The sequence below is a fragment of the Malus domestica genome, chromosome 06, assembly GCF_042453785.1.
Source record: "Malus domestica chromosome 06, GDT2T_hap1".
Lineage (NCBI taxonomy): Eukaryota > Viridiplantae > Streptophyta > Magnoliopsida > Rosales > Rosaceae > Malus > Malus domestica.
The window spans coordinates 31,267,024-31,285,880 of NC_091666.1; the positions used below are offsets into that span (position 1 = coordinate 31,267,024).

An 18,857-nucleotide genomic window follows, 5' to 3' on the forward strand; every position below is an offset into this window, starting at 1 on the left:
TGTTCATCGTGTCTGGCTCTGGCTCATATTCATCAACCGCATCATAATCAAACTCATCTTCTACAATCATGTTGTGAAGAATGACGAACGTCATCATGATGGATCGAAGTGACTCTACATCGAACATTCTGGCAGCACCCCTGACGATCGTCCAACGAGCTTGAAGGATACCAAAACAACGCTCCACATCCTTCCTGCACCCCTCTTGACCGCTTGCAAAGTGTTTTTCCTTTGCACTTCGCGGACGTGGCACTGTTTTGACAAATGTTTCCCATCGTGGGTAAATGCCGTCAGCTAGGTAGTATGCCCCATCGTACCTACGTCCGTTGACGACGTACGTGACTTTTGGTGCCTTTCCTTGCAGGACGTCGTTGAACACTGGGGATTGGGCAAGGACGTTAAGATCATTTTGAGCCCCCGGAACCTCGAAAAATGCGTGCCATATCCATGTATCAAAAGATGCCACTGCCTCCAAAATGATAGATTTTGATCCTTTTCTGTCCCCATATGCGCCTTGCCATGCACTTGGACAGTTTTTCCACGTCCAGTGCATACAATTGATGCTTCCTATCATCCCAGGAAAACCTCGCATCTCGCCCTTCTTCAGAAGCCTTTGCAAGTCCCTGCAAGTAGGTTTTCGGAGGTACTCTGCGATGTACAAAGATTCGACTGCTCCGCAAAACCTCATCAGGGCCTCAAGAATGGTTGATTTCCCCATCCTCGTTATCTCATCCACTTGGTCTGCAGATGCTCCATACGCAAGCATCCGCAACGCAGCAGTGATTTTTTGCTCAGGCAAGAGACCCATAACATCACAAGCATCCGTCTTTTGCACAAAGTAAGAATCATGGTTGCAAACATCAGTCATGATTCTGTTGAACAAATGTCGTTCCATTTTAAAACGGCGTCTGAAGTACGTATCAGGAAATGCACTGTTATGGACAAAGTAATCGTCCAACAGCTCTTCACCCCGTCGTTACCTGCTTCTATCAAGGTTTCTTGAACGGTTGGGCCAGCATATCTGAGCAACAGTCTGGATGACTCGACGGGAATGTGAGGCTCTGGCCATTCTTGTTTCGTCATCTCTCCTTCTACGCTTCTCATCCTCTTCCATCTCATTTTCGGCAATCTGAAGGTTGAACATTCCTTCAGATTGGTTAAACAATTCTTCCTCTTGCTGATCGATTTCCCACATCATCCTTGATGAAGAAGAAGACATTATAATGATGGATGGTGAAGAAGAAGCAGAAACTATGAATAATGAAATAGATATGTTGAGAAAATTGGTGTGAGATTTGTGAGGATGGATGGTGGATTATATGGACGATTCAGAAAGGATTGGATTGTAGATAAGGTCACGTGGCATGCCGTCATTCGTTAAAAATCTGATCGAAATCTATCCTCAAAGATTCTGAAAAGATAATGACACGTGACACGATCGTATTGGATAAAAATCTTATCGAAATTGATCTCCAATAATTATCTTTTCGGATAATGACACGTGGTGGAATTTTGAACGAGTTAAAATCTGATCAAAATCTATCGTCAAAGATTCTCAAAAGATAACGACACATGGCACGATGACATTGGATAAAAATCTTATCGAAATCAATCGCTAAATAATTGTTTTTTTTTATAAAATGACACGTGGCGCAACAAGAACGATTTAAAAAATCTTATCCGAAATTACAAATAATTTTATTTTGTATTATTTAAACAAACAAAAAAAACTAATATTTTATTGCCTATTGCCAGGGATGAGGGCTCCAATGGTGGAGATGGAAATGTCAATTACTGTTCATTAATGACAGTTACTATTCATTAAAGGCAGTTACTGTTCAAAATGGTGGATTCAATAGTGGATTGCCAGGGGAAAAGGCTCCATGGGTGGAGTTGCTCTTAGGGATGGAATGGAAGAAGGATTTAAGGACCAAAGTGAAAGAACACCATAATTTTAGAGGCAAAATAAATATAATTAAGTTCTGTCCATTTGATCCAATTTTATTCATGCAATTTTCAACTGAGTCCGGATCCTTGTCGGATTCATTTTATAAAGATCTCGAGAATCTAATAATCGTATCCGTTTATCGTATATTGTGCGGTCAGAAATTATTTTAAATATTGTTATTTAAAAATAAACATAAAAAATACTTAATAAAAACTGATCGTATAATATACGATAAACGGAAACGATTCATAAACTCTCAGGATCCTCATCAAAATGATCCGGAGAGGATCTTGTTGGATTTTCAACGTTAAGGAGACTCGTTGCCACTGTACGGTCAGCTTGTCCTAACCGCAGCGATGAGTCTTGACCACTGTACGGCAAACTTTGTTCAACTGCTGGGAAGCATTCAATACAGTTGCTGTATAGAGATCAGACATGATACGTGGCCACCATCTGTAGCGAGTGGTTGTGAATCTGCAGACGAGGCTGTGAAGGCTTATGCTCAATTTTTTGAATTCGCGGACAACGGCCATTCTTTCTGCACAACTTTCCAGACTCATTTTCGAAAGTCTGTCCTTCACTCTGCTCATGAATTATAGAAAAAAGCAATCTCACTCTCTCTCTCTCTCTCTCTCTCTCTCTCTCTCTTTTCGTGCTTCAAATATGTAATTAGTTTATTGGTAATGGTGGTACCCCACCTTTAACCCCAGCTTGCTTCTCACTCTACCCACTGTTGCCATCATAGTTTGAAACTTTTGAAACTCTCCCACTACTTTCTCTTTACTTCTCAAATCCTGGAACTTTGAGTACAGTGAGTAAAGTGGCTGAGCTCAGAAGCAAGAAGATGAAGAAGGGTTTATTGGTTTGGGTTTTCTCAGTAATTTCAGCTGCAATCTTCTCCTCCCATTGCTCTCTTGCTCTCAGCCCAGATGGTAAGAAAAACCTTCCACTTTTCTGTTTTGCTGGTTGTTTTATTTTATTTTTTTTAATCTAATTTTTTCTGGTCTAATATCTTTAATTTTTTGGCTTTTCTGAACTTTTTGTTGATGAAAAATGGAGGCATTGGGTTAAAGTTTTCATCTTTTCTTTGTTTATGATAGAAATTTGCTTAACTGGTCAATTAGTTGAATTTCCTTGTTTACGATTTTCTTTGGTCATTAATGACATATATATATATATATATCAAATTTTTAACGGCTAACTTACATTCTTTCTGCATTTCCTTAATATTATATTTAGGTTTTATTTAATCTTGTTCTTAATATTTTTTTGGTAATAATTTTGCTTCAGGTTTGGCATTGTTGGAAATCAAAAGCACTTTGAATGACAGCAGAAATGTTCTCAGTGACTGGCAGGATTCTGATGAATCACCCTGTAAATGGACTGGCATTACTTGCCATCCTCAGGACCTTAGAGTCATCTCTATGTAAGTCAAAATTTCAAACCCTATTTTTCAATTTCCTCAAACTGCTTTTGATTTAATCTGCTTATTTTCAAAGTGCTTTTCATATATTTTGAATTGGGTTTTGCAGTAACTTGCCTTACATGCAACTAGGAGGCACCATATCTCCCAGCATTGGTAAACTCAGCAGATTACAAAGATTGTGAGTCCAATACTGAACTAGTAAAAACTCAGCTGAGAGGTCCTCCAAATTTGATTTTCTTCTGATTGTGCTTTTTCAATGTGAACCAGGGCACTTCACCAAAACAGCTTACATGGAAACATTCCTAATGAAATTACCAATTGTGCTGAGCTTAGGGCTCTGTAAGTGGAAACCCGAAGCGATTTTGCTCTTTTCTGTTTCTTCTTTGAGTTGTAAAATATATTTCAGTTGTCACCTTGCCATCTACTTATGTTATGTGACTCTAGAATTGAGCTTGCATACTTTGTCTTCTATCTGTTAGGTACTTGAGGGCTAACTATCTCCAAGGTGGTATTCCATCAGATATCGGAAACCTTTCTTATCTCACCATACTGTAAGCATTTTTTTTCTTTGTTCTTATATTTTCCGTTGGACATGACACAGAACTGAGCGCAATGGCATTCTAGGATTCATATAGCCGACCCCACTTAGTGGGAAAAGGCTTTGTTGTTGTTGTTGTTGTTATATTTTCCATTAAGGAGTCTATAGGGCGCTTAATTATCTAACGCTTGTTTTGGGAAATTGGTTTCCGAATTATCACCATAGTAATTGCAACTGACTGATTTTAATATCTACTCATGTTTTGATGAACTTTCCAATGAAATTTTAGGGATTTATCAAGCAATTTATTAAAAGGTGCTATACCTTCATCTATCGGCCGCCTCTCAAAATTACACTCTTTGTAAGCTCTAATTATAACTAAGTACCAAATGGTATTCTATGTCACAGTTTTTTAATTGGATTGGTGTCTCAATAGTATAATTGCCTCTATATGTCATAGGAACTTGTCCACCAACTTCTTCAGCGGTGAAATCCCAGACGTTGGAGTTCTAAGCACTTTTGGTAACAATTCGTAAGTACTCATACCCTCATCACATCATTTGTTCCAAAATTGTCTGTCTCTGTCGACACATGCATGTTGATTGAAAATGGCCTAATCAAATCGAACACACTCACTCTTGTTTCCCAAGAGACCGAGTCTTGTTTGTGTGTGGCGCGTGCACGTGTGTGCGTGCACTCAAAGACCAATTTGGCTGTAAAGTTTTCAATTGGTCGATAAACTAATTCACAAATAAAGATGTTTCCACTAACTTTTCAGTAATTATATGGCACCAATTGTGCACTATATGCAGTACAGATAGAACTGTCAATACATTCTCTCTTCTTCCCGTGTTAACCATTTGTGTAATGTGTCTTGTTCTGAAATTTCATTGAACATTCATAGGTTTATTGGCAATCTAGATCTTTGTGGCCAACAAGTGCGCAAGCCCTGTCGGACCTCACTGGGATTTCCTGCAGTGCTACCACATACTGCTGCAAGTGATGAAGCAGCAGGCAAGTTCTCGATCCCTTTTCATCAGCTTATAGGCGAATGACAAGTTTTATAAAATGCAATTCTGTAACTTTGTAACTCACATTTAACCAAGTTCTTATGTAAAAAGCAGCAATCTGCTTATGCTAATTTGTTGCATTCACTGTGGATATTCCAGTGCCTTCTAAACGATCTTCTCATTATATCAAAGGAGTTCTCATTGGTGCAATGTCTGCATTGGGCTTTGCGTTTTTAATTCTCCTTACCTTCCTTTGGGTTCGGTTACCATCAAAAAAGGAAAGAGTGACAAAAAAATACACTGAAGTTAAAAAGCAAGTAAATCAAGAAGCAAGTAAGCTCTATGTTTTCTGGACTTCATACAGTTATAAACTCAAACTTTATTATGGTTGATGACAAAAATTTGAACATTTGACAGGTACGAAACTCATTACTTTCCATGGTGATATGCCCTACCCTTCAAGTGAAATCATTGAAAAGCTAGAGTCACTCGATGAAGAGGATGTTGTAGGATCGGGAGGATTTGGCACCGTATACAGAATGGTTATGAATGATTGTGGTACTTTTGCTGTTAAAAGGATTGATAGAAGTCGGGAAGGATGTGATCAAGTTTTTGAGAGGGAGTTAGAGATCTTGGGTAGTATTAAGCACATAAATCTAGTTAACCTGCGAGGCTACTGCAGGCTCCCTGTTTCAAAGCTTCTCATATATGATTACCTAGCTATGGGCAGTTTAGATGATTTCTTACATGGTAAGTATCACCACTCAGAATGTGCTATAACTGAATGCTTTTTTGGGGACAGACTAGCTAGATGGATGTGAATGATTATTTGATTCTCTTTTTTTCTTCTTTTTTTTTTTTTTTCTTATTGTCTTTATCTCCTTTAGAGCAAGGGATGGAAGAGCGGCCCTTGAACTGGAATGCTCGTTTAAAAATAGCCCTGGGTTCTGCTCGAGGCATAGCATACCTGCACCATGACTGCTCTCCGAAGATAGTACACCGTGACATAAAATCGAGCAACATTCTTCTAAATGAAAACTTGGATCCCCATGTCTCTGACTTTGGTCTTGCAAAGCTTTTGGTGGATGAGGATGCCCATGTTACAACAGTGGTGGCTGGCACCTTTGGCTATCTGGCTCCAGGTTTGTGTTTTCCCATATTATGGTCTTGTATGCATTTCATAGCCCTGTTTCCTTCTGTAAGTATATATGGTAGAGCTAGATTATGGTGATTGCACAGTTCAATCATTACAGATTTCGATATAGTCACCTATGTTGGACATCCATACCAAGATTTACTATTTAGTGATGTTACTGTCCCCCAAATAAGAGCATCTGATAATCACACAACTAAATGAGTGCGGGATGAATTATCCCTGCCCTAGAAGTTAAAACCTGCTTGATCAAAATATGAGACGACTAACCAACCGCTTGATAATATTGAGATATGAAATATATGGAGATGCTAATCAATTGGTTTTTGGTTATTGCAGAGTATCTGCAGAGTGGGAGAGCCACCCAGAAGTCCGATGTATATAGCTTCGGAGTTCTATTGCTAGAGCTTGTTACCGGAAAAAGACCTACTGATCCAACGTTTGTAAAACGAGGCTTAAATGTTGTTGGTTGGGTAAGCTCCTTTCCTTCATAAGGTTACGAAGACAGATACATGCATTCATATTTTTCATGTAAGACAATGGTTTGTCTCATACATGCATTCATTAATCTGCAGATGAACACCCAATTGAAAGAAAACAGGTTGCATGAAGTAGTAGACAAAAGGTGCAAAGATGCAGATGCTGAAACTGTGGAAGCAATTCTTGAAATCGCGGCAAGGTGCACCGATGCAAACCCTGATGACCGGCCATCAATGAACCAGGTGTTGCAGTTGCTAGAGCAAGAGGTCATGTCACCGTGCCCGAGCGATTTCTACGAGTCTCATTCGGATCATTGCTGATCACTAGGCTAAAAGGCCTAATGACTGCAGGATTACAGACTGCTTATTCATATGTTCTATTGAGTTTGGTTGTTGTCCCTGCCCCTCCCTAGGGGGCAAAAATGTAAATTACCTATGTATCAGACCAACCATGGTTTCCAATTTCTACATGTACATTGTTTTCTTTTATTTGTAATTTGTTTCTGGTCACTGGATGCTTCATGAAGAAATCCCAAAAGGAAACAAACAATAGAGAAAGCCAAAATCTGCAGAGAAGAAAATGAAAACAGTGAAAGCTGATGCAGATGTTAGGCGAACGACAACCAATGAGACAACAGAACCGTTCGTTTGTTTTTTCCTTTTTGTATAAGCATATTGCGAATGGAAGACTTTGAATACGAGAATTTTTCATTGTGACCGGAAAAATGAATTTTTAACTGCAGAGCTAGTGATTTTTTATATCAGAAATTAAGTCATCTCAGTAAAAGATCAACTAAACTGAAGATTTTAGTGGCTATGGTGATAGAACAAATTGACGGTTTTGGGAACAAGGTAAGATACGCATGATGAATCGTTCATTTCTTAACACCAAGGTTTAGTAGGAATTCTATGTGGTACTAAGTCACTCATGTATCTTACCATGCAATATATAAAGTGTAAAATATTGTACTAATTCATTATATATAAATGATTATGGTGTGTTTAAACTGATTTCATTAATTACTACATATTTCTACATTCATAATGTTTGTCAGCTCGCTATATAATCAACTTAAATAGTTAAATTCATCATGCAATGCATTTCCTTCCAATTTTTTGTGATAACCTAATAGATAATTGACTAAATAAACATCCTGCAAAGTTTCAATAAAAATTTCCAAGTTTTTCTTACAATTTCCGTGGTTTTTATTCAATTTTTATCGATATTGATAATATCCCGATATTTCCATCGAAATTTCCGTGTTTTTGGACTACCGATATTTCTGATATCATCGATATTTTATACCTTGCTTAACACAATATGGTTTTTGAAATCCAAAGTCTTTTATTAAACAGTTTGATAAGCAAGACATAGTGAGTACTGAGATTGAACTGGAAAATAAATAGGGAACTTTAATGAAAAACATCTGGTCCGGTTTATTTTGATGAAAATCCACATTTTTACACTAAAAAGTCAATCATCGAATTATTCACTTTACCCTTTATTTTATCATTTTCGTTAAAACTTAAAGTTTTCAATTCATTTTCATTAGTTTTCGTAATAAATACCCATTAATCAAACCAACAACTAAATTATTTAATCATCCTACAGGTTTTTGGGTTCATGGGACAGAGATGTTCAGCAGTGAGGAAAGAAGAAAAAAAATGGCGGACTGATTTTGAGCACAGTGCCAAAAATATGGACGATCCAAATTTGCATTGGTTTCTCGGACAATATTGAAATTACACAATTAAAATGAGGTCATTTTTGAAAGTACATTGTGCTTCTGAACAATAAATGAGTTCATTTTCGGTTTTAATTTATATTGAATTTCATGATTTTAGAGGAGTGTTGTATCGTGCCTATGTCACACATGCTTGTGTGACTCTGTGCGGTCGATATATCGTAGGATGCTCAATCACAGTTAGACATTGCGTTAGCATCAACATTTGGCTATTTCGTTGGAACTAAGCATTCTTACATTCCTACTAGTTACAGTTTTACGTGTGCACATAAATACGTTGTGTGTGTGTTTAATAACAGCTTATATTTTGTAATTTTCCACAGAACTCGATTTCAAGTATTATGGCAAAACATTACCCAAACTAAAGACGTTCTGTGTGTGGTGTGTGTGTGTTTTATGCATGGCAAAATATTAGCCATGAATATACTTTTTTTTTGCATGTGTACAAACATGTGATGTAGAAAGATGACTCAATTCGAAAGAAGGCAAAGCCCATTTCCTTTTTGCAATGCATAATTGAGGCCACTTTTGTGTGTTCCTGATAAATCATGTGCCAGAATCTTCTTCCAAAAGAACAAAAATTAGCCGACAAAAAAAACAAAAAAAAAAAGATCAAAAATTAAGGAAGACTTTTGATTAGTTGACAAAATAAATGGGACCCAACTTTCATCGACTCACTAACACGATATTGCAATTTTCGGACAGAGATCTGAAATGGATCTCAATGTCCGAACCAAGAATCAGACAAATCATATTACTTAAATTGAATTTGATTGTTCTTATTAACTCATTTCGTTAGCCTAACTTTTATAAATTAAGAGTTTTAATTTTTCTTTCACATAAACCAAAAGCCTGAATTTACTGATTCTTAAGTTCCGGACACTTAGATCTAAAAAGGATCCAAATTTGCAATTTTCATCCTATCCTAAACAAAGCTTATATTGTTATGCTGTAGCTGAACAATCTATACTAACTTTAATATGAGCACAGTGCGCAACAACCAATTACAGGGCAGAGTAGCAATAATCACCGGCGGAGCAAGCGGCATCGGTGAGGCCACGGCACGCCTGTTTGCCGATCATGGCGCGACCATGGTGATGATCGCCGACATCCAAGATGAGCTAGGCCGTCAAGTAGCCGAATCCATCGGTACACATAGATGCAGCTATGTGCACTGTGACGTATCCGATGAAGAACAAGTGAAGACCATGGTGGAAACTACAGTGCACAAATATGGGCAGCTAGATATCATGTTTAGCAACGCCGGTATTGTTAGTAGATCAGATCAGACCGTTCTCGACCTTGATTTTTCAGCTTTTGACCGTTTGTTCGATGTGAACGTCCGTGGTATGGCCTTGTGTGTCAAACATGCAGCGCGTGTCATGGTTGAACGGAGCGTGAGGGGAAGCATAGTGTGCACGGCAAGTGTGGCGGCGAACCACGGCATGGAGATTAGGACTGACTACTGCATGTCGAAGCACGCGGTACTGGGGTTGGTTCGGTCGGCCAGCCGGCAGCTTGGGGTGCACGGCATCAGGGTGAACTGCGTCTCGCCGAACGCATTGGCCACCCCGTTAACATGCCGTGCGCGTGGGATGGAAGTGGGAGAAGTCCAGAAGTCGTATGAGAAGTTCGCATGCTTGAAAGGGGTTGTGCTGACGCCGAGGCACGTGGCGGATGCGGTGCTGTTTCTAGCTTGTGATGATTCTGAGTTTGTCACCGGACATGACATGGTGGTGGACGGTGGCTTTGTTCGCCAATAACTTGGCGATTCTTGGTTGTGTTCTCTTTTTCTTACTATTTTTAAGTGTTTGGTCTTTTGTTAAACGAACAAAAGACGCGGTGTTTTTAGGTAAATCATGTACTGTTTTTATGTTTAATTCAACCCCAAACAAGGTCTATTGAAAGTTATTTAAGTTTGATACCGAATCTAAATCAACAAACCAAAGAAGAAAAGCTTATTAGTGGAGCATTCACTTTAATTATTATCTAAATTCACCTGCAAGTTGTAGTTATGGTGAACTGGTGGATGATCGTATGGGATGGGGAGATTCGAACTCCAAAGGGTACAAACACACTCGAATTGTTATACAAGCGCTAGTATCAATTCTTTTTGTGCTTATGTTATGTACTCATGCATGTCTGACTGTTTAATGTTGTTACATTATGAAACTTGTTAGTATTATTCATAATTTTGTATCGTCTAATTCTCTAATGTAAACACATAATGTCTTTTGGGTTTTGGATCTTCTACCAAAGAACAAAAGATATAGCTAGATAGTAGACTTTTGGTTGCTTGACAAAGGAAATGAGACCCCATGACTCTGCAAATTTGTAACTTGCATCCTGTCCTAAAGAAATATATTGCAAATTTGTAATTTTATTTTTAGTGCACGGTGAATTGGAAGACGTGGTCGGGGGGGGGGGGGGGTGCCGGATTAAGAACAAACTACTACTGCCTGTACCGAGGTAAAAACAAAAGCATTTCCGGCCGCATAAGGAACAATACGATATTGAACACAAGTATGTGAAAACTTGGCCCTAGATTAGCTAAAGCATTAGCGAGGAAATTTGCTTCTCAAAAAATAATATGGTAGGAGAAGGGTAGTGTTACTCGCACACTCTTTTTTATCTCTATTAGAAATGGAAATTAAGTCGACTGGCAATATCACGTTAAAGTGTACTGCAACGAAATGTCCATCCATTACTATTTATTCTCTGTTGAGTTGATTCAAACAAGGTCTTCACATTGGGGATTGCTTCAGACAAGATCTTGACATTGGGAATTGCTTCAAACAAGTTCTTGACATTGGGAATTGCTTCGGATGCTTGCCTTGGATACTAATGAGTTAAATAATAAACAATCTGAGATAGATAAATAGCACAGGGAAATTCAAAATTCACATCGACACTAAAAAGCTTAAACGTGTAGTTGGATGACAACGGAAACAGGAACCAACTCCCATTAACGAGCTGTTTTGATAAGAATAGCATTTCTTATATGAGTAATAGAAGGAAGACTTTCTTTCTTTACTGATATGATGAATTATGCAAAAGTTATATAATATATATACACACACTTTTATATTTCCATTGACATAGAAGTAGGGCAGCGTTGCTTTGCACAAGCCCATATTATTATATGTGTGTTTTTGTATATAATGTTGTATTATTGACACTAGAAATCACCGAAGTAATATAACGATCCCTCGCAATCTTACAAGTCACACCTCACCAACCAAGAAAACTTAGAAAGCTCTATAATACTACTAATTATTTGAGTGACCATATATAATATGAACCATGATGAAGACAGGAAAGGTGGTTAGTGAGAATATTTTCAATATGCTCGAAACACTGAGTGATACACCATATGTTATCATATAATTAAGTGGAGGGAAGTTTTATATGAATAATGTTTGTAGACCAAATTTATATACCAAATTTGCAAACCAAATTATGTGTCACCAATAAAAAAAAATAAGCACGTTAATCAATACTTAAGTAATAATCTAAGGGTAATGCTAAGAACAAATTTTCAATACCAAATTTGCAAACCAAATGATTTTCCTATTGATGACACATCGTTTGATTTACAAATTTGGTCTCTCTGCACATTACCCATAATTCAATCATTAACTTTCATGTCATTTTGTTTAAAATTTGGTTTTGAAAACCAAATGATATGATTGTTGATAATTGAATTATTAAATAACTGTTTATTAATATGCTTATTTTCTATTAGTGAGTCGATAGACACATCGTATTGTATACCTTGTGTTCTGTCCACATTGAAAAATCTCCCCTGAGTAGGAGGTCTTTTCTTACAAAGCCTATTAATGATGTTGCCAACTCCCGATTAGGTTTAAGGGAAGTAGCTGAGTTAGCAGCTTAACCTTGCCCAAAGAAAATGGCGGACCCAGTCGACACTGTCTCAGTCAGCCAAACCATCCAAAAGCTTCAAGGAAAGGTCGCAGTCGTCACTGGTGGAGCCAGTGGCATCGGTGAAGCAACCGCAAGGAAATTTGCCTTGCATGGCGCACGTGCCGTGGTTATTGCCGATGTCCAGGACGACAAAGGCCAAAACGTAGCCGCATCGATCGGTCCTGACCGCTCCACTTACATCCACTGCGACGTGACCGACGAGGACCAGGTCAAAATCTTGATAGAATCTACTGTAAAGATCTACGGCCGCCTCGATGTGATGTTCAGCAACGCTGGCATTGGCAGCGCGTCAAAGCAGACCGTGATGGACTTCGACCTCTCCAACTACGACAAGCTCATGGCGGTCAACGTCCGCGGGATGGCGGCATGTGTGAAGCATGCGGCGAAGGCTATGGTGGAGGGGGGCGTGAGAGGGAGCATCGTGTGCACGGCGAGCGTGGCAGCGAGTGTTGGGGGGTCGTTCTTCACAGACTACACGATGTCGAAACATGCGGTGTTGGGGTTGATGAGGTCGGCGAGTCTGCAGCTGGGCGAGTACGGGATACGCGTGAACTGTGTCTCACCGGGACCGGTGGTGACGCCATTGCTATGCTCGCTTTTCAAGATGGAGGCTGAGGATGCTGCGAAGATGTTCGAGTCGCACTTTGGGTTGAAAGCCGAGGGGAAGATGCTGTCGGCGGAGAGTGTGGCGGACGCCGCCCTTTTTTTGGCTTCGGATGACTCTGAATTTATCACTGGCCATAGTTTGGTTGTAGATGGTGGAGTTAAGATATAAAACTGAAGATTCATCTCCAAAAAATAAAGGGTAATGCTAAAGATACTAATTTGACCAAATTTTATAAGTCATGTGACGTGTTTTTTTTTATATTAAATTATTATTTAAATATTGATTAACGCGCTTATTTGCTATTAATAATATATCATATAATTTGCAAATTTGATCTATAAAGTTGATTTATATACGGTAGACTTTTGGTTGCTTGGTAAAGGAAATGAGACCCGACTTCCAATTATCACCTAGATATGATGTTTTAGATTTGTAAGTTGCATCCTGTCCTAAAGAAATATATTGCAAATTTATAAGTTACATTTATTTGTAGTGTGTTCCAACGTTAATTGGGAGACGTGGAACACGGGGGTGCAGGACTAAGAACAAGCTACTATTGCTTGTACTGAGAAAAAAAACGCGCATTTCTGACCGCATAAGGAATAATACGATCTTGAACACAAGTACGTAAAAAACTTGGCCTTAGATTAGCTAAAGCATCGGTGAGGAAATTTGCTTCTAAGAATACAATATGGTATAAGAATATCGAAAGTGTACGGGGAGAGACAATATCGAAAGTGTACCTTAACAAAAAGTCCATTACTACTTATTTTCTGTTGAATTGATTCAAAGGTCTGACAATGGGAGTTGCATCGGATGCTTGCGTTGAATGCTTTTGAGTCAAATAATACCCAATCTGTGATAAATAATATAGCACAAGGAAATTCAAAGTTCACATGGACACTAAGACACTCTAATAGCATTGCATATAATCACATGTTTAGAAGGTTTACTTTGGACAGAGCTTGGTTGCTGAAAAAATCAACAGCTGCTTTTCAGCAGCCAAGCTCTGTTCGTTTACTTTATACTGCCAAAATATATAAAATAATAAAAAGCTTAAAATTGTAGTTTGGATGACAAGGAAGCGGGAACAACTCCCATTTAACAAGCTGTTTTGGTCTTGAAAAGTTATTATAGGACGGATCTGTGACACTACCTTTTTTACCTAATTTTTTACACACGTTTTTTTTGACCAATTTCGCATTGTATTTCAACGATTCGAACAATCTATCTTTTAGGTTTTCTCCAAAAACTCATGTCTACCAAAAATCACTCAAATCTTAAACCAAATGACCGTTGAATTAATGGTTTAGATTTTCCTTGGAGAACCGTATTCGTTTATTTTCTTCCTATAAATGAATGTCTTAATGATTTTAGAATTATCTAATTTTTTGCAAAGATGTTTTAGGAATGAAGATTTAACAATAAATAGTTTAGATTGTTAAAATACATTAAAGAATGAATTATATAAAAACGTGTCCAAAAAATTATATTAAAAAGTGGTGTTATGGATCTATCCTATATATATATATATATGATGTAATTTGATTCAAGTATACATATTATGTAAGAAGAGATAGAAACTTATCGATCAACTCAACAACCAAGAACACAAGGATTAAACAATTAAATCACAACCCTTTGATCATGTACGCAATATGAATGTAAGAACAGAAATAATTGCATCAGTGCATACCTGCAGACATGTTCACAGATGAAGAAGATATGAAAATCTGCACAAAACCTTCTCCTCTCTGCAAAGCTCGATACTCTCCAGATTATAGGCAACTGGAACAAAATTCAGAGTGTATCTTTGCGAGAGCAGGGGCTTGTGGTTTTATACTACAAGTTCCGGATCACCTATAACAATCCTACAAGGAATATGAAACTAAATCCTTGTACAATCAGGAGTACTAAACTCAAATCCCAAACAGAGTTCTAATCCAAACCAAAACTGGATTACTCTTATAAACAAACTGAGACCTTATCACTTTATACTAATCTGAAATATCTAAACCGTGTGAATCATAATCACGCTCTAACATTCTCCCACTTGAGTATGATTCACCATAGTAAAGAATCATTTCAAATTAACACAACAGTAATTGCAGAAATCTCATAACAATGTTTCTCAACAAAAAACACAAAACTGAAAACATGCGCTAAGACAATGAACTTATAATCTTCTCTACAATACAATATGCAGAATTGACTTACAAATCACAATGTCTAACTCATGCTCTCAGCAAAGTGATCCAAAATAGGAGTAAACCAAAACTTACTCCCACTGATGTTGTCCAGAAATACAACAAAAGTTCTTGAGCTATTCATCAATAAGAATAACCAAGTTCAACTCTCAAACTATCTTTATCAAAACGAAATTTTGACTCAAAGATTTTATTGAACTATCAAAAATGTTTCCTGTGAACAACCAATCACAGATTTGTCTGAAAAAGTTGAACTAAAAGAAACCTCAACTAACTGCTAAATCACAAAGAAAGTTTTAACTAAATAAATTACAATACCTAGCTCCAGAAAACTTTGCTACGACACTCATCCTTTGGAAAAGCATCCTATAACTGTCTTCCAGAAGCTGCATAAAATAACTTCAATCACTCCCACTTATCTAAAGCATCTATAACTCCCATATGAGTAACATGTGCTTTAAAAATCCCATTTGGCAGAGCTTTTGTCAAAGGATCAGCAATCATCAAATCTGTCGACAAGTGTTCCACAACAATAGCACCTTCTTTCACTTTCTCTCTAACTTTAAGAAACTTCACATCCATAAGCCTAGAAGCTGAAGTTCTTTTATTGTTCTTTGAGAAAAAGACCGCTGAAGTATTATCATAAAACATCTTAAATGGCTTTTGAATTGAATCGACAATCTTCAATTCACTAATAAAATTCTTAAGCCACACTGCTTGTTTCATACCTTCAAAGCACGCAATGAATTCTGCTTCCAAGGTAGAAGTAGAGATAATAGATTGTTTAGCACTTTTCCAAGAGATGGCACCCCCAGTCAACATGAATATGTATCCACCAGTTGATTTTCTTTCATCCATGTCCCCAGCCAAGTCTGAATCAGTAAATCCAACAACTTTTAACGTATTCTGCCTTCCATATGTCAACAAGGAACCTTTTGTTCTCTGCAGATACCTCAAGACTTTCTTTGCAGCCACCCAATGCGCCTCACCTGGATTTGATTGAAATCTTCCTAGTAAACCAACTATGAATGCAAGATCAGGCCTGGTGCAGATATTAGCATACATTAAACTGCCTACCAAAGAGGCATATGGCTTTAACTTCATTTTTTCCTTTTCTAACTCATTCTGTGGACTTTGCTGCCGAGAAAACTTGTCACCCTTATTCACAGGGACATCAGCACCGTTGCAATGTTCCATGTTAAACCTAGCCAGGATTCTTTCGATGTATCCCTTCTGTGAAAGTCCCAGAAGCCTCTTTTTCCGGTCTCTGATTATCTCTATACCAAGCACATAATGAGCTTCCCCCAAATCTTTCATTTCAAAATTGACACTGAGCATAGTCTTGGTTTCATGCATCAATTGCATATTTGAACTTGCTATTAATATATCATCAACGTATAAAACCAGAAATATGAACTTGGATCCTTTGAACTTGTAATATATACAGTCATCTAGCTTGTTCTCTGTGAAGCCATGTGCCGTAACCACTTTGTCAAACTTGAGATACCATTGTCTACTTGCTTGCTTAAGTCCATAAATGGATTTATTAAGCTTGCAGACCATATTATCCTTCCCCCTTTCAACAAATCCAGTTGGTTGTCGCATATAAATGTCTTCCTCTAATTCACCATTGAGAAAAGTTGTTTTGACATCCATTTGATGTAATTCTAAGTCAAAATAGGCTATTAATGCCATGATTACTCTCATAGAGTCCTTTGAAGAGACTGGAGATAAGGTATCACTGAAATCGATGCCTTCCCTCTTTGTGAACCCCTTTGCCACTAACCGGGCCTTGTATCTTTCTATTCTTCCTTCAGCATCTCTCTTGGTCTTGTAAACCCATTTACAACCTATTGGTTTGGTGTTTGAATCACAATTCACCAATGTCCATACACTGTTTTTTGACATGGATTCCAGTTCCTCTTCCATAGCTTTCTTCCATAAGGCTGCTTGAGGACTTGACATTGCTTGAAGGAAAGTTAATGGATCATCAATATCTCCAAATTCATATTCAGTTTCTTGTAGATACACATAGTCATTAGAAATCGCAGGTTTCCTAGTCCTCATTGACTGTCTTAATGGCTGCTGCACATGTTGATCATTGTGTGATATAACTTCTTCACCTACGTTCTCAATATGATCATCAATATGTGGCTGCAGGTTATTTTCAGTCATTGGAGTGTCTTCTTCTTCAATTATGGTTGAGGTTTTGGAGAAAATTGGAACCTGAATGTAATTACTAGAAGAAGTGGCAGCGGCATTTTGATTCATTTCTTCAAATTCAAATTCTTCAACCACTAAGCCAGCTACATCTTGATCTTCTAAGAACACTGCATTGTGAGACTCTTGTATTCTTGAATGAGCTTGTGGACAATAGAACTTAAAACCTTTGGATTTATCTGAGTGTCCAATAAAGTAGCAGGTTGTAGTTCTTGAGTCTAATTTCTTCTCACTAGGATTATAAAATCTACCCTCAGATTTGCATCCCCACACATGGAAAAGCCCGAAGCTAGGCTTTCTGCCAGTCCATACTTCAAAAGGTGTACCTTTTAACAGCTTTAGTTGGGACTCTGTTCAGAATATAGTTTGCTGCCTTGAGTGCCGCACCCCATAGAAAACTAGGCAACTTCGACCTTGAGATCATGCTTCTGACCATCCCAATTAATGTTCCATTTCTTCTCTCAGAGACACCATTTTGTTGTGGTGTTCCAGGTGTGATGTACTGTGCTATGATGCCTTGTTGCTGGAGGTAAAGCGCAAAAGGACCTTTCTGTTGCCCGGCCTCAGTGAACCTGCCAAAATACTCTCCTTCTCTATCGGATCTCACAATCTTAATTTGCCTATTTAGTTGTTTCTCAACTTCGGTCTTAAAGATTATGAAACAATTAAGTACTGCTGATTTTTCACTAATGAGAAAAGTATAACCATATCTAGAGAAGTCATCAATGAAATTCACAAAATAGCTATTTCCACATATGGTTTTAACAGGAAAAGGACCACAAACATCAGTGTGGACAATTTCTAAAAGATTTTGACTTCTTTTAGCTTCATAGTTTCTAGTATTAGTCAACTTTCCTTTCATGCAGTCAACACATTCCTTTGCATTTCTGAAATCAAGTGCAGGAATCAAATTTGTTTTGGTTAATTGCAAAATTCTATCCTTTGAAATATGCCCCAACCTTTTATGCCATAAATCATATGAAAACTCAATATCATGCATTCTTTTGACATTTGAATTAAAAACAAAACTTGGTTTTTCTTCAACAATATGATCTAATTTCCATAATTCCTCATGTAAGATAGCAGACCATAAAAAGGAATTTTTCTCATGTTTTTTGAAAAAATTAACACAGGTATCATCACACATAAAACCGAAACCTTGTTTGACTAATTTTGATGCAGAAACCAAATTTCTTCTCATGGCTGGGACATACAAAACATCATTTAATTGAAGAATAAACCCAGACTTCATTTTTAATTTTACAATTCCAATAGCCTCAACTGCTACTTTGGACCCTTCTCCCACAAAAACATTATAAGAATCTTTACTTGTCTGTTTTTGTTTTTGAAAACCATGCAATGTGTTAGTTATGTGAACTGAAGAACCAGTATCAAACCACCAGGAATTAGCAGGAATTTCAATCAAGTTAGACTCCACATAAACATAGACATCAGTTCTACCTTTACTCCTCAGCCAGTCCTTAAACCTTTCACAATCCTTTCTATAGTGACCCTTAAGTTTGCAATGATGACATTTTATTTTAGCAACATCTTTTGGTTTAACATTAAGATTGTGAGA

General features: G+C 37.7%; 3 protein-coding genes across 3 annotated transcripts; all 3 read left to right on the plus strand.

The window, feature by feature from the left end:
- Nucleotides 1-2,183: 2,183 nt before the first annotated feature.
- Nucleotides 2,184-7,043, plus strand: LOC103437793 (LRR receptor-like serine/threonine-protein kinase FEI 2). The gene is made up of 13 exons (XM_008376294.4): nt 2,184-2,880; nt 3,239-3,374; nt 3,481-3,552; nt 3,642-3,713; nt 3,854-3,925; nt 4,202-4,273; nt 4,373-4,444; nt 4,817-4,926; nt 5,082-5,255; nt 5,340-5,672; nt 5,810-6,064; nt 6,415-6,548; nt 6,651-7,043. The coding sequence occupies exons 1-13, from the start codon at nt 2,793-2,795 to the stop codon at nt 6,873-6,875; spliced, it is 1,815 nt and encodes a 604-aa protein (XP_008374516.3). The 5' UTR covers nt 2,184-2,792; the 3' UTR covers nt 6,876-7,043.
- A 1,929-nt stretch (nt 7,044-8,972) lies between these two features.
- Nucleotides 8,973-10,210, plus strand: LOC139197224 ((+)-cis,trans-nepetalactol synthase NEPS2-like). The gene has a single exon (XM_070824171.1). It carries the CDS (start codon nt 9,280-9,282, stop codon nt 10,060-10,062), a length of 783 nt encoding a protein of 260 aa, XP_070680272.1. The 5' UTR covers nt 8,973-9,279; the 3' UTR covers nt 10,063-10,210.
- A 1,647-nt stretch (nt 10,211-11,857) lies between these two features.
- On the plus strand, nt 11,858-13,180 carry LOC139197129 ((+)-cis,trans-nepetalactol synthase NEPS1-like). The gene has a single exon (XM_070823827.1). The coding sequence runs from the start codon at nt 12,210-12,212 to the stop codon at nt 13,017-13,019; it is 810 nt and encodes a 269-aa protein (XP_070679928.1). The 5' UTR covers nt 11,858-12,209; the 3' UTR covers nt 13,020-13,180.
- Nucleotides 13,181-18,857: the final 5,677 nt, after the last annotated feature.